This window comes from Leptinotarsa decemlineata, unplaced genomic scaffold (assembly GCF_025532065.1).
Source record: "Leptinotarsa decemlineata unplaced genomic scaffold, Ldec_3_MD MMD2_tig00001719_RagTag_RagTag, whole genome shotgun sequence".
In the NCBI taxonomy this organism is placed as follows: Eukaryota; Metazoa; Arthropoda; class Insecta; order Coleoptera; family Chrysomelidae; genus Leptinotarsa; species Leptinotarsa decemlineata.
Genome location: NW_027412569.1, coordinates 5,558,490 through 5,575,318, shown reverse-complemented (window position 1 = coordinate 5,575,318; position 16,829 = coordinate 5,558,490). Strand labels below are relative to the sequence as shown.

The window sequence follows — 16,829 nt, the reverse complement described above, 5'->3', positions numbered from 1 at the left end:
CACATAACCTGTAACGCTGCAGTGCTACCAACAGGCATAACCTCGTAAAAACACACATTTCGATTGGCGCGAAAACCAACCGGCTCTTTTCCCTCCACAAAAACAACGTAACTATATGGTAACGTAGCCCGCGACATGTCAAACGGCATGGATATGATTTGGGAGGGTTTTGAAGTTGAAGTGACCATATGGTTACGTTGACCATTAAACAACATAAAAATATTCAGGGAGTCCCCCGATAAAGGATTAAGACGATAACACCTTTATTTAATTTTTATCGATACACATCTAAAGTGAATTTTTTTAAGGACAAAACACGAGCACTACACTCCGATTTATTAAATATTTTTACTTGAGCGAATGTAAAAATTAATTGTTTTTGAGAAATGATTAACTTTTAATGAAGCTGTCCTTCTGTTTCTTCAAAATTAGTCTTCCTATAAAATGAAATAATATATTTCAGAAGTAGCTTTTATTAGTTCTGATATGTAGTTTGTATCAGGAAAGTTATCTAATTGATGAATATCAACATCTACAAAATTTTAAAGAGCCTTGAAACAATTTTTTATGTTTATTTAGATCTGGCGATATTTTTCCTGTACATAAGCCGAGAATACCTACCACAGAGAAGCGACATTAACGTCGGATCCTTTGATGTTCGGTGTCCCAACTCCGAACCGAAGATTTTGAGTGATAGACAACCTGGTTCACTGAGAAAAATGACCTCTCAGCGATATACACTAATAAAAATACATACTCTTACGTTCTAGTATAGTACGTGGGCTCACTGTTGAATATAAAATTATAGTGTGAAGGGCATCATACTCCATTCAATTTTTATATTGCTAATTGAACACCTTTCTCAGTAATAATAGAGAATATTCAACTATGTGGCCAATGTATTATTATTTATGATGAATTGGCCTTTAAGAAATAAATTAAATTACTTTATTTTGTAAATCCAATTCATTAGATAGAAAATTAAAATAAAGTTACGATAATAGAATAATGCTTATATTATATAATCATTTTATATCCTCTGAAATAAATAAGTCCACTAAGGATGAATAGAAGTGACTTTTGTTATTTTATGTAATCTTAACTTAAACTTTCATTAACAACATCAATACAATCTGAGGGTTCTAATTAAGTGAGGTTCCGAATGAAAAAATAATGAAACAAGATATTTTACCAAAACCTCTCAATTTAAAAATGTTACAGAATCTTAAGTTTCCTTTTTACAGTTTTACCTTTGGTATTATTGATATCTCTATTAGTATATTTGATAGTATAAAAATTTTTCATTCTTATGAATAGCTTAATTATGTACATTTTTGGAAAATTTTCACAAGGATGAAATAAATCTACATCCTTCATTAGGTTGAATAATATATTCGAAACTGCTCCCCCAGTAGAAATTTCTGTAAATGAATGAATTCTGAGTACATACATCTTCATTTTTATAATCATAATCCGGAAGGGCAAGGGCTGGAGAAAAGTGATTCTCATCTGATATAAATATATCATTTACGTTTGTGGATTTTATACTGATTAATAAATCATCTAAAACATTCTTACAATTCATATGATTGGAATGAAAATAATTTTGGCAAAACAACTTCCGGAATGCCCTTTGAAATTGTATGGGGGTCGGATTTACATTATTTCCGCATTGTTGTCTTACAGCACCAAAAAAATGTTCTGAATTGAGTCGTCTCGTTTTTAAATATTTATAATTTGATTTGGAAAGCTCATCCCATATTTTAATTATACTATTCATGGAAATAATCCAACATTTTATAAATCTGACTCGATTTGTGACATTTTTGTCCTTTGAATTTAAAATTTAAAGATTTTTCAAAAAAATCTAATTGGAATTTCGAATGTAGTAAAGAACACGAATTCAACAAATCAAAAAGGTTATTGAATGTCTCTATTACGTGTATTGTACCAAAAGAAGAAGCAGGAAGTAAGTTCATTGCCACGAATGCATTCATTCCACTGGCAACTGTACGGCTTAGAACTTGTGTTGTAGACTCACTTTCATTATTTCAAAATTGTTTGGATTGATATGTGATTTGGTAAGATTTGGTGCGAATCTATAAAATTGCCGATGGCTCATAAAAAGAGCGCACAAAAGACCAAGATGTACTTTTGCCTTCAAAATGAAATGAATGTTTTAAACAATTGTTTCTAGTGGCTTTTATCAAATGAATTGGATCAAAAATATAAACAAGTTTTTTACCACCGAGCTCAAATTCAGATTCTTCTAAAGTGACCCCTAATAGCTTTGACAATTCATAAAAGTTAGAGCCCATGTCACTCACAATGCCAATAACATGCAGACCTATATTGGATAATTTAGAAATGCACTTATCGAAAATATCATGTAGATTTTTTGCTGGTAGCTGTGATTTAATGAAAAAAAAAGCAATCGGTTGTTTCCAGGGAGAATAAAGTCCTCTAGCCATAATAACGCGAACATTTCTACATATGGAATTCCTCCTATTTGCGTCTCCAATATCTTCGAAACCAATGATTTCATCACATCCTGTATCAAAAAAAAGATTGGATTTTGAAGCCATCTCATCTATAGATATCACACATCGCTTGTCCTGTTCGAGCATTGTTTTAATTTCAATTTCAAGTGCCTTAAACATTGCTGAATCTTTTACTGTTTCTCTCACGATGGATTCTTCAAAACTAATTATCTCCTGAAAACTCTTGCTTAAATAGCATAATTTTAATGTAAACAGAGCCTAGGTAGGTACCTTTTGTAACTAACTACCTATCTCATTATGTTTGCTCAGTGCTCACAGACTAATGGAGACAACTAAGCCCGAGAATGACGTGGAGACAACCAAGTCGACGCATGCGTCTACGAAAAAGGGACACAAAATGACCGTCTTTGTCGCTTCTCTGTGGTAGGTATTCTAGGACATAAGTTCAACTGGTATTTGATATTTTTTTCACATAATCGTCTTCGGGTGATGACTATTGTGGATACTAAAAATCGTAACGTGAAATAATTTGGCTTGTAATCTTTTAATTTTCAATTTTTCATTTCTTTGTTTGAAGGTGATTGACAATGTTTCGTGGTGTACTTCATCAGTTCGGACTTCCATTGTCTCATATGATATAAATTGATTTGAAATCTCTGAAAAATCTTGTAATCTTTTAATTTTCAATTTTTCATTTCTTTGTTTGAAGGTGATTGACAATGTTTCGTGGTGTACTTCATCAGTTCGGACTTCCATTGTCTCATATGATATAAATTGATTTGAAATCTCTGAAAAAAAATTAAAAAGATTAACCGAATAATAACAATTTTATTAAACTAAAAACTGGAATTACAAAGAAATAACATACAAGCAACAACCAAAAAAAATATGAAAAATAAAAAAAATAAATTAAAAATTAAAAAAATAAATGAAAAATTAAAATAAATAGATTCCAAACCAAGTTACGTCACGACGTTTCGATTGTTAGTACCCACAATCGTCTTTGGGTGATGACTGGACTTATTCCTCCTAGATCTGACTATTTATAGGTCATTCTAGTGCTTTCACCTATCCCCTCTTCCCTCTCACCGCTTCATTGGTTTTAGCGGTAGATGACAGTTTTGCGGGAGTTGGTCGTTTTTCGCTTGATTAGAGGTTTCCATATGTTACGTATCTCTACGCTAGCTTGGCTAAATGCGTTGTTGAACAACATTCTTCGCAAAGCATTCGTAATCGAATGGGAAATTACTTTCTGTGTATCTGCAGCTTTCACTGTAAGGAGACAACCAGATGAAACGAGAGCCTCTGGTTTCATTGAGACTTCTGCAATGCGTCCACTTCTAGGTACTAACATTCCTCTATTCCGAAGTCTTTGTTTTCCTATACTGCATTATTTTGAATCGATATCAATTACCAAGTTCAGCAGAACAAAGAAGCCATCGTGATTTAATCAATTCTCGTTGAAAATTACACACCCGATACACCTGTTGAGCAGTATTTCTGTGTCGTGTTGCCGTAATGTATTCCTGTTCGTATTTCAGTGGGTGTTTCATAAATAGAAACGTTATTTTCGAGGATACGATATTAGCGTTTATGAATATTTATTCCTGTACGATCAGCGTTATGGTGGATTCCTGTCATGCTACACAGAAAATCGGTAACAATTCGTTAAAAAAAAATATTAGATTCTTTAGAGAATTTTGTTAGTTTTAATGTCATGTGTTTTTGTAGTCTGGGTCACAAGTTCCTTTTTTTTTAATTCTCTCCAATGGCACCGAAAATTATGATCCAGGGCTCATTCGATACGGAATGAACTATAGCAACTTTTTGAAAAATTTCAAAAGAGGTTCGTGAAAATTGCAAAAGTTATTAACAATTTAGTAAAAAAAGGAGGGGGTTTGTTTTTTGCAAATATCTCGGAAAATATTAAAGATATTCGAAATTTGAAAAAAGATCCTTAAGGAGAAGGAAATTTCCTAAAAAGAAGTCTCACCTCCCGGAACTCTATCACCGATATTTATAATTTTGATTTAGAGGCGAAAGCAGGCGATACGCGTCCCGCACACTCGGACCAATACGGACCTTTGAACAATAAAAATTATTTCAACCCATTGAATATAATTATTAGAAAAAAAAATTCAAATACCTTCCAGTCCATGGAAATTTTTTTTCCGTGAATATTTCATTAGATATACTTTAGTATATCTACAGGGCTATTCAAATTCGTTTCTGTGGCAAAGTTGTGTATTTTAGAGACTTATTCAATGATGTAAAGAAATCGAATATAGTTCGAGGAAAAACCAAAAAATCCCAAATTATTTTTTTCCCATATCTTCTTTATTCGCAGACATATTGAAAATTTGTCCACGTTTTCTTATTGGCTCTTGATGTGGGCTCTCAGAATATATCCATGAATCTTTTATACAGGGTATCATCTGACTTGGGGCACCAACATTTGATAATTTTTAAATACGGACCTGTATTTTTTTTTAGTTTTTGGATCGTAGACGTTCACTTCTTACTGAGAAATGAAATTCAATTTTATATTTCGGGATGTTTCAGTAATATTCGATTATAATTGTGTGAAATATTCCCTTTTAAACTACGGCCCTGGAAATTGGTTGACCGAGTTGAATAAAAACATGATAGCAACTTTCACGTCTCCCTATGTATCGTAGAGTTTTTCGAGAGTTTTTTTTTTTTCATTTTTAGGTACCTATTCATATTTTTTCCATTGCTCTGCGCGTTTTCTACAATGTTCTACAATGAACTTCGAATGAGAAAACCTTTTATGATTATTTGAAACATATCTACATCAAAAATATATTATATGTGTTTTAATAAGCAGAAAAAAAAAATGATAGCAATAATAACATCCGAAACGAACACAATAATTGTAATGAAAATTGAAATTTAAGTAATTTATATACCCAAAAAAAATAATTGGCGCAATAAATGTTCGAATAGTCCATATTATTTATTGCCCACATTTTCTATCTCTCTGCCAGCGTAAATCCTATTTTTCAATGTCCCTCATAGAAAATAGTAAGATCTGGTGATGTTGCAGACCAACTTATTGTTCCATTATTTGTCTCGTTATGGAAGGACTCCAATTCGAACATTTATTGCAAAATTAATTTTTTTGTGTATATAAACTACTTACTTCATTTCAATTTTCATTATAATTATAGTGTTCGTTTCGGATGTTATTATTGCTACCATCAAAACACACATAATATTTTTGTTGTAGATATGTTTCAGATAATCATAAAAGGTTTTCTCATTACAAGTTCATTGTAGAAAACGCATAGAGCAATGGAAAAAATATGAATAGGTACCTAAAAATGAAAAAAAAAACTCTCGAAAAACTCTACGGTACATAGGGAGACGTGAAAGTTGCTATTGTGTTTTTATTCAACTCAGTCAACCAATTTCCAGGGCCGTAATTAAAAAGGGAATAATTCACACAATTATAATCGAATATTACCGAAAAATCCCGAAATATAAAATTGAATTTAATTTCTCAGTATGAAGTGAACGTCTATGATCCAAAAACTACAACAAAAAATACAGCTCTATATTTAAAAATTCAAAGATGGGGGTGGCCCAAGTCAGATATTCTGAGAGCCCACGTCAAGTGTCAATAGCAAAATGTGGACAGATTTTCATTATGTCTGCGAATAAAGATATAGGCAAAAAAATAATTTGGGATTTTTTGGTTTTTCCTGTATATCTCTAGAAACAAAAAAGCTATATTCGATTTCTTTACATCATTGAATAGGTCTTTAAAATACGCAACTTTGCCATAATTTAACCGACACTCTATGTCTTATCGTTTACGAGATCCCCATGTACAGAAACGAATTTGAATAGCCCTGTATATATATATATCTTGAAAGTCTTCAAAAATGATTCCCGTTGGAAAAATTAAAAAATTTTGATTTTCCACTTTTTTATTAATAATCAAAGACGTTAAAAAGTGAAAAATTCAATCAAAGCAACGAAAAAAATTTCTTTTTAATATGCAAATTTATTTGTATTCTTATAATTTAAAGTTACAAGAAAATGATTTTTTATAATTTTTAGCTCTATTTGTTTAAAAAATGGTTATAAACGAATGTATTGCTTATAAGATATTCGAATTTTTTTTGGGGGGATTTTTATCCGTGATGAATATTATGATTTTTAAAAACAAAATAATTTCTTTTAAAACTTTTTTAAAAACGCATTTGTTGAATAACAATTTTTTTGCTGATAAATATGAATATTAAGGAGCGATTTTTTTAAAATCATAATTTCTTTTTCTCTTTGATATTCTGAAGAAAACTTTTATTTAATTTATATTTTCTTTATTTATTCAATAAACAATTTGTTTTAAATGAATTAATTTTTACGATATTTTTTTTTCAAATACTACCAAAAAACCAAAAACAAAACCATGTGTCGCATTTTGTGTAAAAAATGTTTGTCTATTTTTTAAAAAAAAATTAATTTTGTTTTTACACAAAAATGACACATGGTTGTCGTGAAAATTTATTTGTTCAAAACAATATGTTTATTAAATAAATAAAAAATATATAAATTTTAAAAAAATGTTTTTTTTCCAGAATATCAAAGAGAAATAGAAATTATGATTTAAAAAATATCGTTCCTTACCATAATATTCATCACTGATAAAAATCCACCCAAAAAAATTTCAAATATCTTATAAACAATACATATAAAGTTACATAAAAGTTCCATTTTTATGTAGCTTCAATTAATAAGAATACGAATAAATTTGAATATAAAAAAAATTCATACTTCAATTGAATTTTTCACTTTTTAGCTTCTTTGATTATCAATAAGAAAGTGGAAAATCAAAATTTTTTAATTTTTCCAACGGGAATCTTTTTTGAAGGCTTTCAAGAACAGGTACAAGAAGTGAACAAAATTTGAGGTTTTTAGTTTAAAAATTATCAGGATTTTTATGTAAATTTAAAACTTAAAATTGGTTAATTACCTGAAGTGTATGTAATAAAATAATTAAGGGATTTTTTTCCATAGATTTTCGTTTATCAAAGTGTCTAGAAGGTATGTGAATAGGTTAAAATATTTTTTATTGTTTTTGAAGGGGATCGTCACCTGTGATGAAAAGTGGATCATCTACCACAACATGACAGTGGTTGGTCATCGATGAGCCACTCAGACATTTCCCAGATTCCCCAATAAAAAAAATCATTGTTGCTGTATGATGATCAGCGGCTGGTGTGATTCACTATAATGTTCTTCAACCGAGCCAAACCATCACAGCAGAGTCCTATTTTGAGGAAATCGATGAAATGTATCAAAAATTACAGCAGCCGGCAATGGTCAACTGAAGTTGTTCGATTCTGCTCCACGACAACGCCTGTTCGCACGTTTCACAAATCACCATCCGAAAATTAAACGAATTGAGCGTCGAACTTCTACTTCGCCCACCATATTCCCCAGCCAACGGACTACCATCTTTTCAAGCACTCCGATAACTTTATCCATGATAATAATTAAAAACAATTTTCACAAACATTTTTTATTTCTAGACGCCGTAGCTTTCTCGGTGGAGGAAGTCACGTTGAAAATACGGATACGTCATAGAAATTTTAATGTTTTCATAAATTTTCACTATATCAACTTATTGCACTGGAATATGAACGGTGGTATATAAATCTGGTGTGTTTGTAGTTTATAAACGTCATATTTCTAATTATTATGGTGAAATCGTGGAAAACTTATAATTTATTTCGTTTCATCCGCATTGAATACGTTGTAGATTTCCAGGGGTGTTTAGTGTATCAAAATAAATATTCAAGACATAGATCAAATGTTGATTCATTACATTCTATTCTTGCAACGTCTGATAAGATTGACTAATAAGAGTTTTTGCGGCAGCATTTTCTAAAAATACTTTTTTCGCATTCTCATTTCCATTTTCTCAGATAAATTATGCCACGACATCTATAAATAGGATTTGAATCAATAAGGCACGTTAATAAATGTGATATCAAAGTTTTTCTCTCTGATTTTAACACTTAATTGCATATAACGAGGAATTGTCAGGGTTTAGGATAAAGTAACGGGTGATTTTTTAAGAGGTATAGGATTTTATTTTCAAAACAACATAAAAAATTTGAAAAAATTGATGAAATCTTTATTGGAATCGATATAACGATCAATATAATTTACTGTTTGAAGATGATTTCATGCAAATGTTATCCGCGGCTCCACTTTAGATGACCCATGCGCAAGGTCCAATTTTGGCACAATTTCTCTAATATATCGACCGGTATTTCACGTATAAATGCTTCAATATTGGCTTCCAGAGCATCAGTCGTTGCTGGTTTATCCCTTTAGACATGAGCCTTAACATGACCCCACAAGAAATATTCCAAAGGCGTTAAATCACACGATCTAGGCCGCCAATTGACGGGCTCCAAACGTGAGATAAACGTGAGATAAACTGTTCACCGAAGGCGGCGCTTAATTGGGCCATTGTTTCGCGTGCCGTGTGGCATGTGATACCATCTTGTTGAAATCACATGTCAGGCATGTCCAATTCTTCCATTTTGGGCAACGTCAATCATCACACGGTAGCGCTCGCCATTCACAGTAACGTTCCGGCCATTGTCGTCTTTGAAGAAGTACGGCCCGATGATGCCACCGACCCATAATCCACACCAAACAGTGACTTTTTCGAGATGCATCGGTAGCTCTTGCAATGCTTGTGGCTGGTCTTCACTCCAGATGCGGAAATTTTGCTTGTTAACGTATCCATTCAATCAAAAATGAGCCTTGTCGCTGAACACAATTTTTCGATAAAAATGTGGATCTTCCTCCAACTTTGCCAGCGCCCATTCACCAAATGTTAGACGTTGTGGGAGGTCGTGTGGCTTCAATTCTTGCACCAACTGCATCTTATAAGTTTTTACACCCAAATCTTTCCGCAAAATTTTCCACTTAATGGAGTAACAGATGCCCAATTGCTGCGAACGGCGGCGAATCGACATTTCACGGTCATCACGAACACTGGTGGATACAGCCGCAATATTTTGTTCAGTCCTCATGCGTGTTGGTGGTTTAATGTCCAATAATGTAAACTGCGTTCGAAATTTAGTCACAAGCTTCCGAATAGCTCCCTCAGTAAGCCGACGAAACTGCCCATAAATTGAAAGAAATGCACGGTGCACTTTCTTCACCGAGCATGAATTTTGATAATAAAATTCAATAATTTGCAAGCGTTGATGATTCGTAAGTCGATTCATGGTCAAATTATAGACCAAACTGAACCAGTTTGGCAATGACACAAGACACGATTCACGAGTGATCTGTCAAAAACAGTGTTGCCAAAAAGATACCAGCAAAAAAGAATCACTCATCAGTAGAAGTATGCTTTTCTTATTTTCGAAAAAACTTTGTTTTTAAAAGTACTTGGGAATCAAGGTTTAAAGTTCTCATCATGAATCATAAATTGATAAATCAGTAACTTTATTAATTATTGGTAACCGAGTTATTACATGGCGTTTTTACGCCTTAGTAAATAAAAAAATTTAAAAATGAATAACTTTTTTCAAGAATTTTGTTGGTATGTCATTTCTGTTCAATAATTTTCAAGAAGACTTATAATCAGACAAAAGAAAATACGGTTTTTAATTAGCTTGAAATATTAAGTTTAATAATGAATTGAGGCGGAATCGATTCGTCAAGTATGTCAACAAACATAAATCCATTTCCAACTGTGTTTGTATTGCTTTGTCAATAAGATCATTATCTTCGAGTAATGAAGTGCACTTTGATAAACAAAACGTTTTGTAGTGGATTTTAGGGACACTATTTTTTGTCCCAATTTTCCTGTCAGTGATAAAAATGATAGAAATAATTAAATATGAAACTGATTCGTTCAAAACATTATTTTTTTCATACCTTTCATAACCTACGACTTTGAAAGTAAAACGCAAATGTACTATCAAGTTTGGTATTGGAATCAAGTTTAGTGAAAAAATATAGAAAGAAGTTTTGGAGGATGGAGAAACAGTACTCGATTTCAAGGATTTATCTTTTGTATATTTTTCACCAGATGTAATTCACGAATATGGATCTGAAACAGGATCTATTTTACTCAGATTATCATCCTCTTTGCATAATGAAGAAACAGCACTCTTTTTCAAGAATTTATCTTTTGTAGGACCCTCATTTTTTCACCAGGGGCAATGTTCGTGTATGGCTCTGAAACAGGTTCTATTTCACTGAGATTTTCATCATCTCCGATAATCCCCTATTTAAAAGGATGAGACATCACTCGTTTTCAAGAATTTATCTTTTGTAGGACCCTCTCTTTTTTCACCAGGGGCAATGTTCGAGTATGTCTCTGAAACAGATTCTATTTTACTGAGATTTTCATCATCTCCGATTATCCACTTTTCATAAGTGAGAGACAGCACTCGTTTTCAAGAATTTATCTTTTGTCGAACCCTCTCCTTTTTCACCAGGGGCAATGTTCGAGTATGGCTCTGAAACAAGTTCTATTCCACTGAGATTTTTATCATCTTCGATAATACCCTTTTTATAACGAAGAAACAGCACTCCTTTTCAAGAATTTATCTTTTGTAGGTCCCTCATTTTTTCACCAGGGGCAATGTTCGTATATGGCTCTGAAATAGCTTATATTCTACTGAGATTTTTATCATCTCCGATAATCCCCTATTTAAAAGGATGAGACATGTTTTCAAGAATTTATCTTTTGTAGAACCCTTCTTTTTTCACCAGGGGCAATGCTCGAGTATGTCTCTGAAACAGATTCTATTTTACTGAAATTTTCATCATCTCCGATTATCCACTTTTCATAAGTGAGAGACAGCACTCGTTTTCAAGAATTTATCTTTTGTCGAATCCTCTCCTTTTTTACCAGGGGCAATTTTCGAGTATGTCTCTGAAACAGATTCTATTTTACTGAGATTTTCATCATCTCCGATTATCCACTTTTCATAAGTGAGAGACAGCACTCGTTTTCAAGAATTTATCTTTTGTCGAACCATCTCCTTTTTCACCAGGGGCAATGTTCGAGTATATCTCTGAAACAAGTTCTATTCCACTGAGATTTTTATCATCTTCGATAATACCCTTTTTATAACGAAGAAACAGCACTCTATTTCAAGAATTTATCTTTTGTAGGTCCCTCATTTTTTCACCAGGGGCAATGTTCGTATATGGCTCTGAAATAGGTTATATTCTACTGAGATTTTTATCATTTCCGATAATCCCCTATTTAAAAGGATGAGACATGTTTTCAAGAATTTATCTTTTGTAGAACCCTCTCTTTTTTCACCAGGGGCAATGCTCGAGTATGTCTCTGAAACAGATTCTATTTTACTGAAATTTTCATCATCTCCGATTATCCACTTTTCATAAGTGAGAGACAGCACTCGTTTTCACGAATTTATCTTTTGTCGAATCCTCTCCTTTTTTACCAGGGGCAATTTTCGAGTATGTCTCTGAAACAGATTCTATTTTACTGAGATTTTCATCATCTCCGATTATCCACTTTTCTTAAGTGAGAGACAGCACTCGTTTTCAAGAATTTATCTTTTGTCGAACCATCTCCTTTTTCACCAGGGGCAATGTTCGAGTATATCTCTGAAACAAGTTCTATTCCACTGAGATTTTTATCATCTTCGATCATACCCTTTTTATAACGAAGAAACAGCACTCTATTTCAAGAATTTATCTTTTGTAGGTCCCTCATTTTTTCACCAGGGGCAATGTTCGTATATGGCTCTGAAATAGGTTATATTCTACTGAGATTTTTATCATTTCCGATAATCCCCTTTTTAAAAGGAAGAGACAGCACTCGTTTTCAAGAATTTATCTTTTGTAGGACCCTCTCTTTTTTCACCAGGGGCAATGTTCGAGTATGGCTCTGAAACAGGTTCTATTTCACTGAGATTTTCATCATCTCCGATAATCCCCTTCTCATTAGTGAGAGACAGCACTCGTTTTTAAGAATTTATCTTTTGTAGGACCCTTTTTTTCACCAAGGGCTATGTTCGTGTATGGCTCTGAAATAGGTTATATTCTACTGAGATTTTTATCATCTCTGATAATCCCCTTTTTATAAGGAAGAGACGCACTTGTTTTCAAGGATTTATCTTTTATAGGACCCTTTTTTTTTCACCAGGGGCAATGTACGTGTATGGCTCTAAAACAGGTTCTATTTCACTAAGTTTTTCATCATCCCCTATAATTCCTTTTTCATAAGGAAGAGGCAGCACTCATTTTCAAGGATTTGTCTTTTGTATATTTTTCACCAGATGCAATTCTCGAAAATGGATCTGAAACAGATTCTATTCCACTCAGACTATCATCCCCTCCGATAGTCCCTTTTGCATAAGGGAGAGAAAGCACTCGTTTTCAAATTTTTTCCGGCAGTTTTATTTTGCCGAGATCAAGAAGAGGAACCAACTAAAAGTATTTGATCCAAAATCACAATAAAATCGATGGCGAGTTATTTAGATAGTCAGTAATGGTGTGTGTTGTACACTTTCCTCTGATTCGGTGGCCTAGTTATCTTAGATGAGTTCATTGCGAAAGGAGGATGAAAGGTGGTCTCTAGACGATTCTGCACAAGTTCGTTAAAAATATGAAATATGCTCGAGAAAACTGGTAACCTTCGCCAAAAGCAATCCGGGACCCGAATAGAGTTGGGTTGTGAACCAAGTACCTTATAAGTCGCCGTGCAAAGGGAACAAAAAGCCGTTCGACCCGAATATAATCTGCAACATGTCACACCAACATTTTTTCCCGGACTATATACAACCACTATCATCTCGGACTATGGAAGTGGTGAAAGACCCAACCGTATTTGGTAACGAATCCTTCATCCAGCACATGCCCCTGACATTTATTTGCTTCGGCATTACTAGCAATGTTTACCGAGATCAAGTGTGATCGTGACGAACTATGTTTATGTTGTGACAAAGTGTTATCGCGTCACCGAATCAGATTAAATTTTTTCCAGTTACGTTACGTCTCTTGATATCAATTAACATTCCGATAAGGTACCAACCGAGCGTTTTATTATTATTCACTTCATTAAAAACGATGAATATTCACGTGGCGTGAATCCAGTGAAGTTGTCCGGAAGCTGAGATGCCTTTACCGCAAGCTCTGTCCTCCCTGAGAATCGTTGATCCGTTTTGGATGAAGGTAAAAATTTTGATTATTCTCGAATGATGTTCAAATATATGAAGAGCAGGATACTAGGTTGAAGAGAAGACTGTATTTCGTCACGTGTGTGGTGTGTAACATTGTTGACTTGAGGATTAGGTTAAATTTCGAAACGAGTTTTTGCCCTCTATGTTTTTATCATCTTGAGTTCTGTATCAGCACTTGATTCCTGCAAGAAGCCATATACTCTGTATTGAATGACTCCGGTAGAGTTGAAATGTGGTTGGGACAAAATATATAACTTCGAATTTTTCTTGAAACGGATTGAGAGGTATGAGTAGAAGGTATCCAATTTTTTTGGGCTTTGAAATATAATTTCTCACGAGCTTGACTGAAGTCCTTTCACAAAATTTAAGTTACGGTCCGAAAACTGGAGCATCAGTTTTGGTGAAATTCACGCGACAAAAAAATGTACACCATAACTTATATGTTTTTCACATATAGTTAGTGGGCATACTTGAAGACTGGCTATCTGTACCTGTAGAGTAGGGAGAGCACATAGCACTTAGGCCACGTGTGACCCGTTGTACATCCTCCCGAGGAGTTGTCCTCCTAGGTCATCGTCCACCCTGCCCTATACAGGAAGGTGGACAGGTTACTGGAAGACATCTCCTCCATATCGGCAGGTGTAGGCCAAGACTCGCCAAACACACACTCTCTTATTGACGATAACTCCGGGCACTCGCATAGAACATGCCTGACAGTCTCATCTTCCTGTTCACACATCCTGCATAGAGGTGTGTCCACTAGCCCCATATTGTGGAGATGTTTCCTTAGTTGACAGTGGCCAGTCAGAAATCCTACTGTTAAGCGTAGATTTTTCCTGGTCATCGCCAGATATTTCTTCGACGCCAGCTTTCCAGGGTCGCCCAGGGTGATACTGGCAAGATTGCATCCTTTGATTCCATCCCATCTCTTTAGGGATTGAGCATGGGTGTAACATTTGGCTAGTTTCGCAATTGTCGAAGTCATCAGGCCGTAGGTTCCACTGGGTCCTAAAATTCTTAGTCCAGCCGCTTTCTTGGCTAAAGTGTCGGCAATGTGATTACCTTTACTCCTGTCGTGCCCTTTAACCCACCTCAGCATAATGTTATTAACTACCGAGGCTTTGGCTAAATCTTGGTGGCACTCTAGTACTGGCCCTAAGGTAACACGTTGTCTGTTTAAGGCTAACAGGGCTTGTTTGCTGTCAGTGCAATTGGTTATGTTTTTGTCAGACATTCCTTTCCTGGTTTTTCTTCGTTTGAAGCGATTGTTTGGACCACGCTGGTATTTTTTCCATTCCCCATTTAATCCTTAGGCTCAATGATTTGGAGTACACACCACATCCTGAGCCTTTTTTGATTTTTAAGCCGTCTGTATATATGTGTATTGTATTTGTAGCATCCGACTCTGTGTTCTGTTTTATTTGTATTTGGTAGGGTTTATTTAACACAAACCTGGGTTCAATTGCATCACCAGCCGTGCGCAATCGTAATATGGCCATTAACGCAACATCCTTAATGTACAGGCCCAGGGGGGTCAGACCCATAATTAATTCCATTGCCGCCGTTGGTGTTATTCTCATGGCTCCTGTGATGTTTTAATAAGTCAGTCGCTGTAGTTGATATAATTCTTGGATGGCCGTTGCTTGTAGAACTTTCGGTCCCCATGCAATGGCCCCATATATCAACAAAGTCTTATTATTGCAGTGTAGATCCAGGTGACCACACGGGGTGAAAGATCCCATGCGCGTCCCACTGTCCTCCGACATTGGTCATAAGCCACATATACTCTTTTTGCTCTACTATGTAGGTGAGAGTTCCATGTTAGCTTCCTGTCGAGGATAGTATCAAGGTATTTCACCTCTTCAGAGAATTTTAATTTGCTTTTGAAGATTTCGAGAGGTTTTAAGCCCGATGAACTTCTTTTCCTGGTGAAAAGGACCATCTCAGTCTTCTTGGGATTGGGCCCATCCTGCGCTCTATCGCAGAAATTTGCCGGTCTGCAAGATAACTATGTCATTGTTGAGGTGATTAATCAGGGTATCCAGAACTATGTTCCAGAAAAGGAGACATCCCTTCAAGACCAGTCCTCTCACTGTGATGTCTTCTACATTGATACTTATCGCTCTACTAGAGAGCATCTTGAGTATCCATTCTCCTACTACCAGGGGTAAATTCCTGGAATGTAGTTGCTGGATAATTGTTGGAAAGGTTGTTTTATCAAAAGCTCCCTCGACATCTATGATTATACCCAGAGTGAATTCTTTGTTGTTCAATGATCTCTCGATTCTGCCAACCATCTGGTGAAGGGCCGAATCAGTAGAGCTTCCCGGAGTATATGCATGCTGATTTGGATGAAGTGGGTTGTGAACTAGTACTTCATCTCTTATGTACCGCTCACATAGCCTCTCCATGCTTTTTAAGAAGAACGATGTGAGACTAATTGGACGGAATATTTTTGGTAAAGTGTAGTCCATCCTATCTGGTTTGGGTATAAGTACTACTCGTACTTCTCTCCACTCAATAGGAATATACCTCAAAGCTAGAGAGGCTCTGAATATTCCAACCAGGTGCGGCATAAGAATATCCAGCTACCGTGTCTAAAAGAAAAATTCGTTCAGGCCAGTCTCAACTTCCTACACTTTAACCTACAGTGTAGGGAGTTGAGACTGGCCTGAAAGAATTGTTTTTTAGATGATTTGATTTATAGCCAGTCTTCAAGTATGCCCACTGACTATATGTGAAAAGTTTTCTTTCCTTGCACAGGGAATTGGGCTAATTTCGGATATGCGATTGGTTACCTCGTTCACAGGAAGGTAGGACGATGACAAACCTGATGTTTATTGTCCGCTTCAGCGTAGTTCGAGGAATGATACTCTTAAGGAATTCGATTTTCAATTATCGTTAATCATCGACTTTATGTTGATGACAAACACTACCTTGGACTGACGAGTGGCCAAACATCCCGGTCTGAAAGTGTGTTCCAATAATTGAAAATCTATTGCGGCATTTGTATCGCCAACAGCATATGCAGGAATAACTTCAGTGAAGAATCCTGCACTGTCACCTGTCGGATATAACCAACGCCCTTTGTGGTATTAGCCAG

General features: G+C 34.9%; 1 protein-coding gene across 4 annotated transcripts in view; it reads left to right on the top strand.

Annotated features, from left to right (window-relative positions):
• Positions 1-16,829, top strand: part of Pka-R1 (Protein kinase, cAMP-dependent, regulatory subunit type 1) — a 174,462-nt gene that overhangs the window by 90,408 nt on the left and 67,225 nt on the right. The window contains exon 1 of one of the 4 annotated variants that reach the window (XM_023163192.2): positions 13,549-13,718. The exons of the other annotated variants lie outside the window; for them this stretch is intronic. Coding sequence (XP_023018960.1) covers positions 13,662-13,718 — 57 coding nt within the window. The 5' untranslated portion in view covers positions 13,549-13,661. Of the gene's footprint in view, positions 1-13,548; positions 13,719-16,829 lie in introns of those variants that run through there. 4 annotated transcript variants of the gene reach the window in all.